This window comes from Prionailurus viverrinus, chromosome B1 (assembly GCF_022837055.1).
Source record: "Prionailurus viverrinus isolate Anna chromosome B1, UM_Priviv_1.0, whole genome shotgun sequence".
Taxonomy (NCBI): Eukaryota; Metazoa; Chordata; class Mammalia; order Carnivora; family Felidae; genus Prionailurus; species Prionailurus viverrinus.
In genome coordinates, this window is record NC_062564.1 from 20,632,413 (window position 1) to 20,651,337 (window position 18,925).

The window sequence follows — 18,925 nt, forward strand, 5'->3', positions numbered from 1 at the left end:
AGTTTTGAGGTTGAATCTCTGTGTTTCCAGTATAGGCCTTCTTAGGAAGGGAATGTACCTCTTTGTCCCAAATAGAGTGTCCAGCTGTGCTATTCTGACCAGCTAGCAGAGTGCCTGGAACATGGTGGGTCCTCCTAATTACGGAAGGGCATAAGGCAGTACATAAAGTTAGGAACCAAGAGGCAATTGTAAATTGGGAAACATATCTGATGGCTGTCTTAGGCAATAACGTGTATAAAGGTAGTAGTGTAAGGTAATTACACATGAAAATTCATAATTTCTCAAAAGTAAACATTTACACTCTTCGCAGGAGATCATGACATAAGTTGCAAATGGAGATGTCAAGGTAAGAGTGGAAAATGGGGAAAAAAATTGTCTTTTGTCCTTTTCTCCCCACTATACCTCTAGTAACTCTTCCAGCCTTGAGTATCCAAGAGCCTTTATTGCAGCTTCTTGGCCTCGGTACCTCTTCCAGGAGACCCACCTATGCAGCTCACCTTCCCAATTAATCCCCACCACCACCACCCCCCGCCACCCACAACATTTGCTTTCTCTTTGGAGCGTTCTCAGTTAGATGCCAGTTTAGAAAGGAGCTGATTAATTCATGCACGGGCAATATTCTTGAGGTTTTTGCCCTTTTAGAGAAGATAAATGACTTAACTGGAAAACTCAGGCTCCTCCCATCCCTGTCTGAAATAATTGAAAGAAAAACAAAAAAGCAAAAGTTAAAGTGTCTTCAGTAGAATTTCCAGTCACAGGTAAATGGGTGACACACTCAGGGATATGAGGGTCTAAATTAGTATCCTCTTATAAAGGTGACCACGTGTCATCAGATTATAAGTATTCGATTAAATTTTTAAAACATTAATACCAAAAGGTCATTCAAAAGCCCTGTTTATTTTAGAGACTGACACACTAGCAATGCACAACGATGCTGTCAAGAAAGCATTTTTGCTTTCTTGTCATGTAGAAACTGAGAGCAGGGATCTCGAACTGGATTTGAATCCTGACCCCTCCTACCTGCTGGAACTTCCTGGGCAAGTTTCCTCACCTGGATGGAGCCAATTCCTCCCTCCTAGAATCATTATGAGGATAAAATAAGATGAGTCTAAAGCTTGTTGTGTAGTCATTCAGATTAATTCATATTAATATATAATTTCTAGCTCAAGCACTTTACTATAGTCATAGTTACATATTCTTCATATAACAAATAGTATCAAATAGCATCAGTTTCATACCATGTTCTGGTTAGAATAATATTCTGAAATGGGAGCTGGGGACAAAGTTGAATCACTAATTTGTCCAACTTGTTAGGCATTTATTTCCTAGTGAGAATGAGATTCACATTCCTTTGCAGGCTCTAGAGAACTGTCTCCGGGAGCAAGCACGACTCAGAGCCCAGGTGCACCTGCTCGAGACCCGGGTCAAACAGCAACAGGTCAAGATCACCCGGCTTTTGCATGAGAACGAAATCCAGTTCCTCGATAAAGGAGAGGAGAATATTGTCATTGACCTTGGAGGCAAAAGGCAATATGCGGGTCAGAACCTATTTTTCTTAAGTGTTTCAGTAACTTATGACTCACGCCCCTGTGCAATGGTGGTGCTCATTATTTGGTCACTTCAGGTTTTGCTAAAGAGCTTTTCCTATTCTAATAACAAGCAGCATGAAGCATTATACCAAATGTGAATTTGGTATAAATTTAAATAATTTTTAAAATTTTTTTTAAATGCTTTTATTTATATTTGAGACAGAGAGAGACAGAGCATGAGCGGGGAAGGGGCAGAGAGAGAGGGAGACACAGAATCTGAAGCAGGCTTTAGGCTCTGAGCTGTCAGCACAGAGCCCGACGCGGGGCTCGAACTCACAGACTGTGAGATCGTGACCTGAGCTGAAGTCGACGCTTAACCGACTGAGCCACACAGGCGCCCCGGTATAAATTTAATTTTATCCTTTTCTCTCTCTTATCTCTGAGGGGATATTTAATGTCAATGCTAAATATCTTAGAATTTCTGTAGTTTAAAGAGAGATCAAAGACAAGAGATTGTTTACATACGGTGTGCAAATGACATATCTGAAAAATTTTACAGTTTTGTTTTTGTGTAGCATTTCTCGTTACATTTATACAGTTTTCCCTTCTGAGTCCCTTATGTGCCTTAGGGTAGTAAATGAAGTAATAGAATAAAAGGGCAGAGAAAGAAAAAGGGATCACAATTATTTAGGGAAATACAAGGGTTGTTTTTATGTGCATATTTTATGGTTTGATAATTTTCCTTTCGATTAGGTCATTGTTTCCACCCAGCAACTTAATGATCTTAAACTGTCTGTCAACACATTCACTGCACATATCGTTATTCTTTATAGAGAACTATTCATTTGCCTTCCTCCAGGCATCTTTTAAAGTAAACAAACCATAGTTGTCAGTAAGGAGGATGCCATCTACAGCACTTTGTTTATATGTCTGCTCTAGCTACTGGGATGATGTATTATAATTTCTTTGTTCATGAGTCTATCCTGATCAATTGAGCAGGCACTTCATTAGGAATGATGTCTCATCATTCTTTCTTCCCTGTTGCCCATTAGAGTACCTGGAAAATAACAGAGCCTCACATTTAAATGAAAACAAGGTAGTACAGAAAGAAAGGAATAGCTAAATAAGCAAATATAAGTTGGAAAATATATCTGACTGTAACTGAAAAACTACAGAGGCTAAAGAGATTCCAGGCTGATAGAATAAAGACGTCTTTATTTTGTGTTTCTAAATACTCATCAGTGAAGCATATAAGAATTATGAGAATTTTAGAAACTATGCTTCAATGAAATGTTCCCTTTTTCTTTCTTTACCAAGAGCCTCATCTCTTTCTGGTCAGACATTTGCCCAGGGCTCCTGACACTCTGTTGTCCAGTCACTTGATCCCTTACCCTTGATTCTTGGAATCCAACTGCTTTTCCCCCATTTCAGGATCAGACAGAGGCCTGTGGTAGAGGGAATGGATGTAGGGTGATGAGATGGCTCGTGGCTTGGCGGCATGGAACAAAAAGGAACCAAAGACAACTCGGATAAAAATAGGCTTGGGAAACTAAGAGACTGTCTGAAGCAATCTCAGGGCAAAGAACAGGAACTAGAACCTCAGAAGACATCAGTGAAAGAAGGCTTAGGAGAGCAATTGAACAAGAAGTACAATCAGTTGACATTCCTTGAAGACGGTGATTCTCAGTCAGGTCTACAGATAGAATCACCTGGTGACTGTTAAAATGCTGACACCTATGAAGAACTGTGGAGGGTCTGAGGTTTTACTCCATTTGCAACCTAAAGAGTTAGCCTGCCTCGGTTTCACGGGTGTTGGCAGAAGATAAGAGACTCCTGGGTCCGAGACAAGAACTTGATGTTTGTACCAATATCACTTGATTGCAAATACTAAGGAAGCAATGTGGAGAATGTGCAGGCAGTGGGCTGTGTCCAGGTGAGGAACCCTGAGTTTAGTAAATCTCAATCTTTTATAATGGGTTACAAGCAAATCTGCCCAGTCTTTTCTCCTTTGCAAGAGAGTTATTTTTATGAAAGTGGGCAGAAACTAACCTGCCATCTGCTCTAGAGGGAGACACTGTCTCTATCTTATAAGGCTGTTTACTATACAAAGATCCCTGAAAAAATAGTCCAGAACATATACTCTGCTTGCAAAATATGCAGGAAGGCAATTGACCCATGGGAAACTGTCTACAAATAGTGTCCAGGTTCTACTCCAGACCAATTAAATGAGAATCCCTACAAGACTGCAAAGGATTTGTGCTTCTGCTGATGGGTGTGGATGAGATTGTTCAAGACCAGAATCAGGTCAGGCTTCTCCCCACATTTCTTCCCACAGGCTGAGGAGGACCGAGATTTCCTGGGGCCACCTAGTATAGAAGGCTTTACTTCTTTTCAGATAGGAGGTAAGGCATTGTAGCAATTGAATACCCTTTTCATTCGACGAATGTTGAGGCCTAATTGTAATGTGGTCATTTATCCACTCAGCAGGTTTCAGCTACCTATCCTGAGACTGTGGAAAATGTAAGAAACAGATGTCAGGGTTGGATCTCACTGGATTAATCAGGCCAATCATTGTTGATAACAAGGTTGATTCAGAGAAGGGAGTAACCAGAATGGCCAAAAAGCCATTTGACTGATGACTTTGTCTTATGGACTGAGTTGTGTGCACCCCCCATATGAGCTTCATATGTTGAAGCTGTAACCCCCAATGTCTATAATATGATTGTATTTGGACATAGGGCCTTAAAAGAAGAGATTAAGTTAGAATGAGGCCATTAGAATGGGCCCTAATTCAGTCTGACTGGTGTCCTTATAAGAAGAGATTACAGCGGCACTGATGCACAGAGGAAAGATGATACGAGGCTACAGCAAGAAGGCAGCCATCTGTAAACCAAGGACAGAGGATTCAGAAGAAACCAACTCTACTGGCACCTTATGTGATTCCAAAAGTAGGTACACGGCTGGTCACAAGGGCAAGGAACTGATGGATGCAAGAGAAGCACCATTATTCCAAATTCCAAACTAAGCCCTAAACCCAGGAACTCTGAACAGGTTGTGAACACAGATTCAAGTGTTCAATAATGTCAGGAGGCAGGTGATTGGATGTTTGTTACTAGGACTGTGTATGAGAAAACTCAGTCGTGGGAAGACTCAGGCTTAGGAGCTGAAACTCCAATCCCTGTGTCAGGAGTGCTGGGCCACAAGAAACGACAAGAAGTGGGAGAGAAGAAGTCACCAAGGAGTAAGGCAGAAATCAGTTACTAGAAAATGAAAATACCAAGATCAGAGGAGGCCTGACTGTATAAACAGGAATTGGATGGAAGAGTCATATGGTCAGGGTCTATACAAACCATTGTAGGGTGTGTGTGTGTGTGTGTGTGTGTGTGTGTGTCTGTGTCTGTCTGTCTGTCTGTCTGTCTTGTAACATTATAGCACATAAAATAAGATAGATGATAGACATTTTCTGGTTTGGGATATAACAGCTAAAAAAAAAAAAAAATCCAGGGGGGCACCTGGGTGGCTCAGATGGTTGAATATCTGACTCTTGATTTTGGCTCAGGTCATGATCTCACAGATGTGGGATCGAGCCCTGCATTGGGTTCAGCGTTGGTAGGAGCCTGCTTAAGATTGTCTCTCGTGCTCTCTTTCTACCCCCCTCCCCCACCTCAAAAAAAACCCCAGAAGTTAGTAGAACTATGTAATATTCTTCATATATGATGAATACAGTATGAAATATATAGTTTAATTGTACTTTATTTTGTAGCATATAGACAAATAGTACTAAAGAGCCTGCCACAGGCAAACCCTTGATAAATATATAATAACCATAAATTCCAAAAAGTATATATTTAACATAATATTTAATATTGTATAAAATATATAAGAACTTGCTACCAAAGTTTGTATTTTTGGTCTCCTTAAATTAAAAATATCAAATGTTCATTGGGGTTCCTGGGTGGCTCAGTCAGTTAACTGTCTAACTTTTGATTTTGACTCAGGTCATAACCTCACAGTTCGTGAGTTCAAGCCCCACATCAGGCTCCACACTGACAGTATGGAGCCTGCTTGGTATTTTCTCTCTCCCCCTCTTTCCCTGCGCCTCGCCTGCTTGTGTGTGTTATCGCTCTATCTTAAAATAAACAAATAAACTTAAAAAAATTAAATATTCATGTACACCATCTATAGAAATATAAATTTCTTTGTTCTTATTTACAAGTTACTATTTTATTACTAATTTGTTTTCTGAATTCTAATTCATCTCATGGTTGAAAACACCTAATTGCTTATTACCTAGCAATTTGTGCAGATAATGCACAAATCATGTGATTTTATACAACATATAATTAAATGTATCTTATTTTGAAGTTTTTGGCTGCTATTAAATTATGTACTTAAATTAAAAGATACCAAATTCACATTAATTGGTGATAATTACCACAGCCTGTGGCATCACATCTGTTCAGCCAACAAGACCACTGGTTTAGCCAGATCCCCTCCTGCAAGGCCTTCAATCTGTACAAGACAGTCACTTGAGGCATGTGTAGTGATTAAGGTGTTGCCTCTGAAGCCTGGTTTGAAAGTCCAGCTGCCCATCTTGGTAGCTGTAGCCTTTGGGCAAGTTACCTAATCTTTATATCCTTCATTTTCCTCATCCGTAAAATGGGAATGATAAGAATAGTTCTTTGTCGTAAAGATTCAGGGTTAACACATGTAACATGATTACAGTAGCATTTCATACAAAAGAGGTGCTCAGTGAATGTCAGCTATCTATCCACATCGTTATATACTCTCTCCCTTGTTTTCAGAGGAGAGAGCCTACCCACCCTACCCTTCAAGAATCCTGCCCTCTCCAAGGAACCAGCATCCTTTCTTCTTGTTTCCTTTCTAATGTCACGGGGCGGGTGGGGATAAAGAATGGCTACAGCAGGGCTAGTTCTAGCATTTCCCAGCATGCCTTTGGGGGCAGCTGAGCTCATGCTGGCCTTTCTTTGAATTTAGAATGTGGGGTACTTAGTGCCTTCGGACTTCAGCTTTGAGCTCAGCCACCATTGTGGGACAAAAGGGAAAAGTCCATTTGGCAAGCTGTCGTGTCACTTTGTGAAGCTTAAACATTCAGAAGCCTTCCAACATGGCTTGCTTTCTGCATGATCAGAGAAAGCATTCACCTCTTCCAGTTTAGCACAGTGTTTGTCAGTGGGCAGGCAACCCTGGCCTCACTCTAGTATTATGTAAGCATCCAAAAATCCCCCTCTTTTTTTTTTTTTTTTTAAGTCCCAGGAACATGGAGCTTTCTAATCCTGCCCTTGCCTGCGTATTATCTGGGGAGTTGAGTGGGTCAAAACATTTTGAAAATCATAGTTTCAAATATCTAGTTAATGTTTTATACCCTACATTGTTTGAACTTCCTGCTGTGGAGGTGCAAGTCCCATTTTCACATTTCCCCAAGGCAGCCTCCTTATTTCTAACTTCTTTCATATGAGCAATTTTGCTACTCATGCTTCTTTGAGGTTTTTTAATTTGTTGGGTATTTTTTGTTTTTGATTTTTTTTTTTTAAGTTGAAAGCTTTGCTCTGGATCTTAAGTTATGTTTGGCTTTTTCCTCTGGGAAGAAGGACACATTTTTAAAAACACAAACTTGCAGTTGGCATAAAATAGAAACAAATAGAAAATGTTGGCTCCACATGCTATATTCACAAAGTTTTCCAGAGGCAAATGTTATAGCTAATCATTTCCATATTTGCCTGGAAAACAGCCTGAATCTTTGGAGTCTTTACTATTCAGCTCTTTGGTAGGAGATTACATGTAAGCAAAGAGCTCTATCCTTAACAGGGTTAAAATCTGCTTACTTTAATGAAAAGTGTTGTACAATCTACTTGACCACAGAATGTAAGCTTTTGAGCAACATTGAACTAATTTTAGGTGATGTTTTTCTTCTTGTTTAATTGCCAGAAAAGGACCTCTTTCTCTCTCTTTCTCTTTTTTTTTTAAGAATTCAACACGCACAAAGAATGTGCTTCTGAATCTCAGAAGTAAATATACAAATATAGCCTAAATCATCACAAAGATGAACATCTCACCACAGCAGTAGTATATGATTGGTCTTAACCTGGTGAGGGCTTCAGAAAATGACAAAGAGTCTTTATTTTCTTGTCTAATTCCTACCGCCCATTCCATCTTTTTGGCATGCAGTATATCTCACTTGTAACAAAATGGAGTTGCGACAATTTGGCATCAAAACAATGAAAAAGAAGAAAGAACTTTAAAATATGCTAGCAGAATGGAATTATCCAATCAGGAAAAGAAAAGAAAAGGTTGTTTTTTTAAAGGAAGGAAATTAACAAAATGCTAAGGGTAAAATGTGAAAGTCAGCTATAATTTAAGTTATAGTGTTTTTACTCAAAACTCTGTAACTAAGTATTCTTGAGACGATCTCTTGACGGTCACCACCTACTTCAACCACCCCTTACACAGCTTCCTGGATGTTGAAACTGTAGTGAGGTCCATACTGCCAAATTCTCTAAAAGTGTGTACAAATCAGCCTAGATGAGACCCAGTGGATATTAATTTATTCTACCTTCAAGTAGTTTAAGAAACAGATACTACTTTTTGGCGACAGACTGGTAGTTATGTTTGCTTCAAAGGTCAAAGAAATATCCTGGCAAAAAGAATGTGGGGATAAAAGGAAGAGCAGAAGCTTGCGATTTTTAGCAAAAGCACCTAAGAATGCATGGACTGTTGGAAATTTCAGTGGGCTAGTAAAAAATCTGCTGAAACTGGGAGGTTATAAGAATCTAACAAGAAGATTACTATTTTGAATTCATCTCCAGATGTTCAGGATGATTTATAATGCTGTAAGTCAAGATAACCCATATTATATTATTTGCTTGAGGTTCTATTTCTACTTTAATTTTAGCTTCTTAGGAGAGATAAGTTCTCTTATTCTGTCAGATAAGGCTATAAGTTCCACTTAAATATGCTATAATCGATTGAACATATATAATTTTTTAAGTGTTTGCACAAAAATCAGAAATGAGAAACCAAATCCCTATTTTATTTCTTTTTTATTTTCATGATCATGTCAAGGAGATAAAATTAAATACTAGAAAAGGAAATAAGGCTTTCCTAATATCTACTGGAAGATATACAAGATGCAATTTTAAAAAGCTGATTATCTACACCATATGTTTATCTATCTCCATTGGTATTGATTAATCTTATCCAGAGGCTCCTATGGGGGGAAAAAAAGGCATATAACAAATGTTACATTACCTTGTTTTGCAAACAGACTGTTCGGAGATTTTTAATGATGGGTATAAGCACAGTGGATTTTACAAAATCAAACCTCTCCAGAGCCCAACAGAATTCTCTGTTTACTGTGACATGTCTGATGGAGGAGGATGGACTGTAATTCAGAGACGATCTGATGGCAGTGAGAACTTTAACAGGTGTGCTAATTATGATGCAAGGATTTATTTGGAGTAGCATGTGTGAGATTTGTAACAAGTAAAGCGTTTTTATTATATCCTGAGGTCTATAATTAGAATTTCACTCTTTCCAAATAAGAATACTGAAAGTGCATTTGCTAATCAAAAAAAAAAATATTGGGTGGGGGGGTAATTGGGGAGGGTGGTGGGCACCTTAGTTACTACTGCAAAGGTCCTTTTGGGTTCTGCTAAAATCAGCTTTCATTTCAAATTTTTTAGAGGCTGGAATGACTATGAAAATGGCTTTGGAAATTTTGTTCAAGAAAATGGCGAATATTGGCTGGGTAATAAAAATATTCACTTATTGACCACACAAGGTAAGGTTTGTCTGATATCAAATTCACTTGAAGTATAGTTAAAACACACACACACACACACACACACACACACACACACACACTAAAGGGGCACCTGGGTGGCTCAGTCAGTTGAGCTTCAGACTTTGACTCAGGTCATGATTTCATGGTTCATGGGTTTGAGCCCCACTTTAGGCTTTGTACTGTGACAGCTCAGAGCCTGGAGCCTGCTTCAGATTCTCTGTCTCCCTCTGTCTCTGCCCTTCCCTACCCCCATCCCCTCCTCTCTCAAAAATAAATAAGCATTAAAAATAAAAATAAAAAACACGTTAAAATGTTTTCTACTAAACCATAGGCAATGGAATGAATTCAGTAAGTGCTGTGTTTTGCAGATGCCAATGATCCCTTTCGAGCAACAATCCCCTTTATAAAATGTGGCCACTTAAAACTAGGACTAGAGGCAACGAAACTAGATCTGGGCTGAGGTGGGAGAGTTCTCATCTATTTATTTTCAATTTATGGAAAGGAAATGTAGTGTCCTAATCCTTCTTTTTTTAATGCCTCAAACTCCTCAAAATAGCCATACTGGGTCAACTATCTATTGCCATAATAAGTGTGTAACAAGCTACTTCAAGATTTACTGGCTTAAAGCCACACTCATTTATTATTCCTCACAAATCTACAAGTTGGCTGAGCGTTTTGCTCATCAGGTCTGTGTTCTGCTGATCTTGGCTGGGCTTGCTCATGGGTGTGTGATCAGCTTCCGGGTCTGCTGGGAATTTAAGGGGGAAAGAAGTAGACTCAGTGGAAGGAGTTAAAAGTAGCATTGCAAACGCTGAGGCAAAGAATTGGGCACTTGGGGCTGTTTTATACAGTCAAATACCCTAATAAATATCCTGTCTCCATCCCCATCAACTTTTAATTTGAAAAATTTCAAAGATACAGCAAAACAGAAAGAAGATTCAACCTACCACCTGGATTCTACACTACCATTTGCTGGGGTTTTTTTTAATTGTTTTCATTACATACCTATCCATCCATCAAGCCATTTTATTTTATTTTATTGATATATTTCAAATTGCAGACATCTATACATTTCCTGCTATGTACCAGTGCATGTGTATCTTCTCCTAGAGTTCAGTAATTGTCTAACATATCATTTGATGAATTTTCTCAGCTTCTCTTTGCCATGTTCATTTACTCCAACTCATTGCCTTCCTTGCCTCAATTGTAAGTCTGAGATTGTAGTCAGCCCCATTCGGGTCTGATTTAGAATGTTTCATAAAAGACAATTGTATTGCTTAACAAAGCATGCTATATCACACTGGCAATGCATTAAACATAAAAGCAAGGGTTTGCTTGTTTCATTCAAGTTAGGGAAAGTGACTGGTGTTTTTATATTCACAATTCATAAGTAGGATTATAATTATAGGGATCTTTGAGACACCAGAATAATAGCTATAGAAGATGAATAATCCTAGAACCCTGCTTGTCCTTCTTGTGATCAATGCTATCTAAATTTATATAAGATTTCCCTTCCCTCAGTGTATTTATTTTATTTTATTTTGAGTATTTTATGATATATATAACATTTATCATAGTGCCTTTTTTGCACATTAATATTTATCGGGTTTCCTATCAAAACTCTGAAAACTCCACGAAGTAACCCTTAGCTCCTTGCAAATATACAAAGTTCAAATTAGTCGTTAAATTATTATTAAATGCTCATTCACCCAGATGCACTTTGCCAACACATCTGCTTCCCTTTCGTGTTTTAATGGGTACTCGGGCTGCTACTCTCATGACAGCAAAAATGTATTTATCAGTTCTAGGTTTCACAACCACATACCACATCATCCCAAGGAAAAGCATGCCTTTGTCCCTGCATTCTTTAATTGTGAGCGCACCTAAGGCTAGTGAATTTCCCCTGAAAATAGCTTTATCTCCATTACATAAATTTTGACTTACAAGTGTTTGCAATAATACTAATTTAGGAACAGTCTATAATTCCCTTTTTATTTATTTATTGTCCATAAAGATATTTAGATGGTTACCTGAAACATTGAGACTGACTTTATAGCTCTTCCATAATGCAAGGTATTTAACTTAGCCTGCCGTACTGTTCTCATCCACCTCACAGTCTTGGCTCACATAACCATTACTGCCCTTCCATCAGATTAGAGGGGCCTCTTCCAAAATTCCACCTTAGAGAGCTCCATGGGGGGCAGGGCCTGTGGTACTAAAGCACCAAGGTCACTGGAAGCCTACACTCCTTCCGCACTCAGTAACGGGCAAGCTGGCATTTCCTGCCCAAACAACCCTGAGCTTGTTTCCAAAACCTGTTCATGCCTCTTCTTCATCTAGCCCCCTTGAGAAGATGGTGTTACTGGTGTGCACATCGCTGAGCCTGAGGGGAGGTAAAGCAACAACTTTTAGTGTGGGTGTAAACAGAGCTTGGATGTGCAGCCTAGAAAGTGCACAAACGTGGTCGAGGCCCTTTTTGTGTGCATGATGGAGACAGACAGGGATAGGAAGAGAGGAGGCTGACCACAGACAAGACCTGGGTGATGGGGCCAGAGGGTCTCTCTCCCTGGGCCTCCATGTTCTGGCTTGGATCCCAAGGAGACTAAGACCGTAAATTCAAACCTGATCTTCTAGGTCATTGTGAAATTTTATTTATCGAAGTAGGAGGATAGAACATATATTATCTAACAGTTTGTTTGACTTATAATTTTCTGGTTCCTGACTCTTCAAAAAAGAGAAAGAGTAATAACTGTGATTCACAAATGATGGGACAATGGAGAAAAGAAGATGGCTTGATGCGACCAACTAGTTATTATTTACTTTTAAGATTAACATTCTTACTGAAAGTAAGAAAAAGAAGATAAATGTTTAAACTTCTTAAAACTTCTCTTCTTTCATTGTTAGGCTTCTTAATGTATTAGCTAAATAATAACTTAGTTTCTGTTGTTCTTTGTCAAGTGAATTGTACTAGACTTGACCTATGATAAATCTAGTAGAAATTTTCCACCTTCAATATTATGTTCCTAGCTCTTTTCAAGCAAAATACACAATGAAATGTTCATGTTGTCAATACAATAGAGCCACTGTTTATTCTTTGAAAACGGAATGATAGCAGAAGGAAACAGTTTAAGTAAAATAGAGCTATGAATTATTTTTAAAATTCAATAAATCAATGTCATCTCACACCTCAGAAATATCCTATTAATTCTTGTTGTTTTTTTTTTTTCAGGAGACTACACTTTAAAAATTGACCTTGCAGATTTTGAAAAAAATAGCCGTTATGCACAGTATAAACTTTTTAAAGTTGGAGATGAAAAGGTAGTAAAATTTTCAAATAAGTAACATTATGAATTAATGTGTAAAATATAAACCCTGAAGTCAGTGGAAACAAAAATACATGATAGAACCTGTCTTTTGTTTATTAAATAAACATATTATTAACTAACATTAATTATTAAATTATCGTATTACAGTGACAACTGATAGTGGAACTTGCCTCTTTGTCTTTAGAATTCTTATGAGTTGAATATCGGCGAATATTCTGGAACAGCTGGAGACTCCCTTACAGGGAATTTTAATCCTGAGGTGCAATGGTGGGCTAGTCACCAAAGAATGAAATTCAGCACACGGGACAGAGATAATGACAACTACGAAGGGAATTGTGCAGAAGAAGATCAGTCTGGCTGGTGGTTTAACAGGTTTGACATTTTATAAACACTATTGTAATGGCGTTGATGATATCTCACTGGTGGGCATTAATTATAACATGAGGTAATGTTGTCTTCTTTGTAGTACTGGTATTATTATGTAATCACACTTACTAGAATTCTTCAGTGATGAAGTATTTTTGAGGATTTGTTCATTGTGTGCATTAATAAAGCTTGAAAGGTGTTACAGAAATAAATCAAATTACTACTTCTGCAAAGATTGTTTGCAACCTGAACTATGGGTGAATTATCATAAATAGTTGGCCACAGATTGACATGAAAGAATAGGGAGCATTTATCATAAGAGAAATATTTTCAGTGTTCTAATAACCAGTTTGGTCTTTACCTTCTCTTATCACGTGATGGCCATGTTATTTTTGTAAATTTTTCTATGTAATACTACTTTTAAATCACAGTGACTTCCACTGAGCTCCTCTCAGTGCAGAAATTTCCTCTACAGTATTCCTGACACTTAATTCCACCCTCTGCTTGAATACTTCAGTGTTACTTTATCAGCTAGCTCACTCTGGGTTTTTTTATCGTACTAAGTTTTTCCTTTTATTCATCTGGATTCTGCCTTCTTATACTTCACCAGATTTTCTTCTCAGTAGTTAAAGAGCAATTGTAATTCCTTTTCAACATAGTGCTGCAGGCAGTGGATGAGAAGACATTTATTGTATTCCTCAATATTTTCTCTCCTCTAGGCCAGATATGCTTGACTCATTGAACTGTTCTCCACCCAAGATGGTTTCCAGACAGCTCCCTTTGTTGTAATTACAAAGTTTAGGCAAGAATGGAAACTTCATACTGTCTTCCTTAAAAATAACCTGATGCGTCTGCTGTCTGCAAAGCAGATGTGCCCCAACTGTTAGGCAGTGCATGAGTTTTGAACGTCTTCTTTTCTTGTTAGAAAACAAACACTACTTCAAAATGTCTGGACATTTAAATTTTCCATTATAGAATCTTTAGTGAGTATTCCTGGAGTGTCAGATTTTCCAAATTATTGAAGACTATTCATTTAAGTTCCAAATCCAAATTTTAACCTTTTTTTTTCTTACATAAGTACTTACAAAGCATTTTAGAATCCTGTCTTATGAAGTAGAGGTATATCAGGCATATGTTAACTTTCCTGAACATCATGGGAGTCCTCCCTATGAGCATTCGGTGATTGCAAGGTGCTGGTTTTAGAGTTGTAGATTCTGTGGGGATACAGCTAGTTGTGGGTAGTGTGGTGGGTCAAGTTGAAACTCAGTGGTTGTAAAATCATTATTTTCTCTGGATTTTGCTTTTGTTTTTTACTTTGTGTCACTTTATAAAATTTTGGTCGCTTGTAAAGGAACTAGAGCACATACATCAGTGAGAGAGAACAGAGAAACAAAGGTATCATCCCTACTTAACAAACCAAAGGTGTTGATAGTCTTTTCCCTAGTGGTTTTCTTGTTCTTTTAAAAGGCCATCTTTGTCACTCTCTCTTCCTCCTCCTTTTACTTCCCCTGTCCTTGTAAGTTAGCATTATGTAAAAATTATCAGCATTATATAAAACTGACACATAATTCACTAAGTTGCAAGCATCCCTTAATGTTTGATTTTGAACAGAAGCATATATACAGAAAAAACAATCATATCAGTTAATATTACCATGTACCTACCTAGTTGACTTGGCTTGGATTGCGTCTAAATGACAACTGGCACACATATTAACACAGGCAAATAAATAATTTACTTGACTTTCGATATCGAGGTTCAGAGATGACAAAGAAAGGTAGCTACTGAGCTGGAGCTGCCTAAGAACTCATCATTATCCGTGAAGTCAAATGAGATGATATGTCTGTAGAGGTGGAAAATCAGTAAAGTTAGAGAAAAAGTCAATTGTTCCAGAAGCTTGGTGCTATGTCTACATGTCTCCTTTTCTTGTAGTTTAATCCTATCATTTTCTTCCTCCTTATCCTTTTTTTTTTTTTAATCCTATAGTTCTTCTAACTTACATGAAGTGTTGGCCCTTCATAATTATTACTCACTTACAAAACGTTCTTTCTCCACATGGCAAAGCGGTCACTGAGTGTTGATGTGTTCTCTGCTCTGCATTTGCAAATGCATTCACCAGCAGAGCCCCAACCATCTCCCAGTGTGGTTACAAGTCCTGTTCCAGAAACTGAAAGATGTTGGACAGTTGGTCTCAGAATAGCTAAGAGGTGGGGCACCTGGCTGGCTTAGTCAGTTAGAGCATGTGACTTTTAATCTCAGGGTCGTGAGTTTGAGCCTCACATTGGGTGTGGAGCCTACTTTAAAAAATAAAAAGAGGGGTGCCTGGGTGGCTCTGTTGGTTAAGCATCCGACTCTTGATTTTGGCTCTGGTCATGATCTCGTGGTGCGTGAGCTCAAGCCCTACATCAGACTCAGTGCTGACAGCACAGATGTCTCTAGGAAAACAGAGATGGGCCAAAATATATATTCCAGAGGCTAAGTTTAGAGTATTTTCTTTTCTAACATTACCTTTCAGGTAATTTTAAAAACACACTAGGCTTTGACATTTGCAGAATCAGCATACTAGTTTCAGATTTAAATTAGGAGATCGTCAGGATGGTCGGCAGGAGCAAATCACTAAGCTGGTAAGTGGACCAAGCCAACCATTCAGCATCTATGGGTAAATTATATGCTCTTTTGATTCAATAGTTTGGGTACTTTCCATAGAGTTTTCAGAACCATCCCTTGCAAATGTTCTCCTTATATCCTAATGTCTGCCATCTTTTCGTTGGTTAATCAATAAAGAAATATGTAGTGACTCATTGCTAACAGTACACAGAAAATTATCACATACGCCTAGCTATCCATATCAGGGACAAAATTTACAGATTTTAAAGTAGGAAGTGCGACATTTTTAAAATGTATGATTAGCTAACCCACTTATCTAGATTGGAAAAATAGAGGCTAAAAAATTAACTCAGCAACTTGAACAAATGATTATTGGTCAATTGCTGGGAAAACTTTAAATGGTGGTTTAGGTTTTGTTTGCTTACCCTTGAGGTTAAAATAATGGATATGTTGGCAATTTTTAAAAGAGGGGGGAGGGAGTCTGCAGCACGAAAGCTAAATCTTGGCAGCAGAAAGGTGAACACGTAAGTGCAAATTATCCAAGGAAGCTGGTTACACAGCGCCATGCCACACCCTGTTTCCTTAAATCATACCACTCTTGCAAAGGCCAAAGGTTACAAGGTCATGTTTTCTTTGCTTGCTTTTTTGTTTAAAAGCTATTAAGACCAGAAATGCTTCTTTTACAGTACACGACAGGTGACCTGGGCTATATCCTGAGTTTTGTTAGGGCACACAAACCCATCAGTTAAACCCATCTGCCATAGAAACCTCCCGCCTTCTGGAAACTAATAAACATTGCCTTGTTGGGGCGCCTGGGTGGCTCAGTCTGTTGAGCATCTGACTTTGGCTCAGGCCATGATCTTGTTCGGGTTCATGAGTTTGAGCCCGCATCGCGCTCACTGCTGCCGACACAGAGCCCACTTGGGGTCTCGTGTTCCCCTCTCTCTCTGGCCCCCACTTGCACGCGCGCTCTCTCTCTCGAAAATAAATAAAACCTTAAAAGTACATAAGTAGATAGATACTCCCTTGTCTGAAAAATGGCAGAAATCATAGTCAAACGCTTTTATCGAAAAGGCTTAGGAAGGAGCTTTCTAGTCTGATTGTTTTGTGTTTATTTTCTCTTCCCACTAGGTGTCACTCTGCAAACCTGAATGGCTTATACCACAAGGGCCCCTACGCTGCTAAAACGGACAATGGGGTTGTGTGGCTCACCTGGCATGGATGGTGGTATTCTCTGAAGTCTGTGGTTATGAAAATTAGGCCAGATGATTTTATTCCAAATAGTGTTTGATTTTCCCTGTTGGGCTTTCTTTCTGCAATTCGTCTCGCTTTAAAGTGCTTTGAAAAATTGGACCTCTGAACATATACATACACACATAGATGGCAACTGTTACGTGTGCTACTTTTCATTCCTACTGACCTTTATTACTTATTGCACTTTCAGCACAGCAAATACGTGAGTCCTTCAAATAAATACAGATTATTGAATTCCTGCATGCAGAAGTTTACGATAAGCGCTTACGGTAAATAAAAAAGACAACAGTGCAGAAAACGTACCATGTTTAGGCAATAACACGAATATAAGTACATAATAAATTAAGTATGAATGCCGTTGAAAAACACATGAAAAAAACAATAAAAAATAGATTGGTAAATCAACTATATAGACAATAAATATTATGAATTAGGACGTGAGCTCAAGTCTCTGCTACCGAGCTGGAACTCGGAGACACAATTTAGGATCTCAATCGCTATATGACAGTATCCTATATTTTTAAGCTGTTGGTATAGGTTAAACACTTCTTTCAGAAGCCACATTTTAATTCTTATACCAATCCTGTGAGGTATTATCATCCCCATGTAACACACCTGGAAGTTTGTGGCTCTGAGATTTTGTGACTGCTCAAAGTTACAAAGCTAATACGTACAAGGACTCAAATTCAAATTCAGATACCAATTCCTATATGAAATCCAATGTTTTGCTACCATGCTAGGGCTTTTTTTCTTTTTTAATGTTTACTTATTTTTGAGAGAGAGTGTGAACGGGGGAAGGGCAGAGAGAGAGGGAGACACAGAATCGGAAGCAGGTTCCAGGCTCTGAGCTGTCAGCACAGAGTCCGCCATGGGGCTTGAACTCACAAACCGTGAGATCATGACCTGAGCTGAAGTTGGACGCTCAACCGACTGAGCCACCTGGGTGTCCCTACCATACTACAGCTTCTTGTGGATAGAACTTGAATAGGTGAGGTGGAGGGAAAGAACCTTTCAAGTGAGAGTAAGAGTTAAGTTACTAAAAAATATTCGAGTACCAACTATCAGGCCAGAGGATATAGTTCAAGCCCAAATGAAGCTCTTTCTTCTTTTATAAAGACATGCACTAAACATATAATCAAAACAACATAATTTTAAAATCTGATAAGCATGAGGGAAAAATATGTTCCTGGGGAATGTATAGCAGGGACCTGACCTGGCTTGGGGGAAGAGGATCAAAAACCTTCCTGGTAGAACTTTTTGAGCTGAGATTTTTTTAACTGGTGTAGGCGGGAGATCTTTGTAAACCTTTGTGTAAAGTATGCAAAGTAGGAAAGTTCAAAGAAACAAAAAAAAAGTTAGAGAAGCAATATAGCATAGGGATCCTTAAGTCCTTAAACCAAGAATTCTGCCACTGGATAGCTGTGTGAACTTGGGTAGGCTACTTAATTTCTCCGAGCCTCAGCTGTCTTATCTGTAAAATGATTATGAGAGTACCTGCCTCACAGGGTTAGGCTGAGGATTACACAAGCATTTCAAATGATGCCTTGTGCAGAGTAAGCAATGAATAAGAACTGTGTGATTATTAGTGAAGTAGGCATTAAGGGATAATACTAACAGATGTCTTGAAATAATAGGTCACATAAAGATGTTAAAGTTAGTTGTGCTTTATCCTCTAAGCACTGCTTCCGAAGCAAGGCTTCTCAACCTTTAATGCCACACAAATTACCTGGGGTCTTGTTTAAATATAGATTTCAATTTGGGACTGGGCCCCAAGGTTTTTGTTTGTAAACAAGTTTCCAGATGATACAGATGTTGCTGGTCTAGGGATCACACTTTGAAAGCAACAATGTAGGAAACTGAGTTCTATGGGATGGTAATAATACAGGAAACAAAAGGGCTTCTTGCTCAAATGAGTTTGGGAGATGACCACAGATGATCTGTGCAAAATTAAACAGATTTCTTCTTTTTTAAAATGTTTACTTATTTTTGAGAGAGAGAGAGAGAGAGAGAATGGAGAATGAGTGAGGGAGGGGCAGGGA

The 18,925-nt window shown here is 38.5% G+C and overlaps 1 protein-coding gene across 8 annotated transcripts in view; it reads left to right on the forward strand.

The window, feature by feature from the left end:
• The window catches only part of FGL1 (fibrinogen like 1), a 54,936-nt gene extending 37,917 nt beyond the window's left edge, over positions 1-17,019 (forward strand). For all 8 annotated transcript variants that reach the window (XM_047854956.1, XM_047854953.1, XM_047854955.1 and 5 more), the window contains 6 exons: positions 1,358-1,538; positions 8,815-8,974; positions 9,233-9,330; positions 12,563-12,651; positions 12,844-13,031; positions 16,764-17,019. In XM_047854956.1, the coding sequence (XP_047710912.1) occupies positions 1,358-1,538; positions 8,815-8,974; positions 9,233-9,330; positions 12,563-12,651; positions 12,844-13,031; positions 16,764-16,923 (876 nt within the window). In that variant the 3' untranslated portion in view covers positions 16,924-17,019. The remainder of the gene's footprint in view (positions 1-1,357; positions 1,539-8,814; positions 8,975-9,232; positions 9,331-12,562; positions 12,652-12,843; positions 13,032-16,763) is intronic.
• The last annotated feature ends 1,906 nt before the right edge of the window (positions 17,020-18,925 follow it).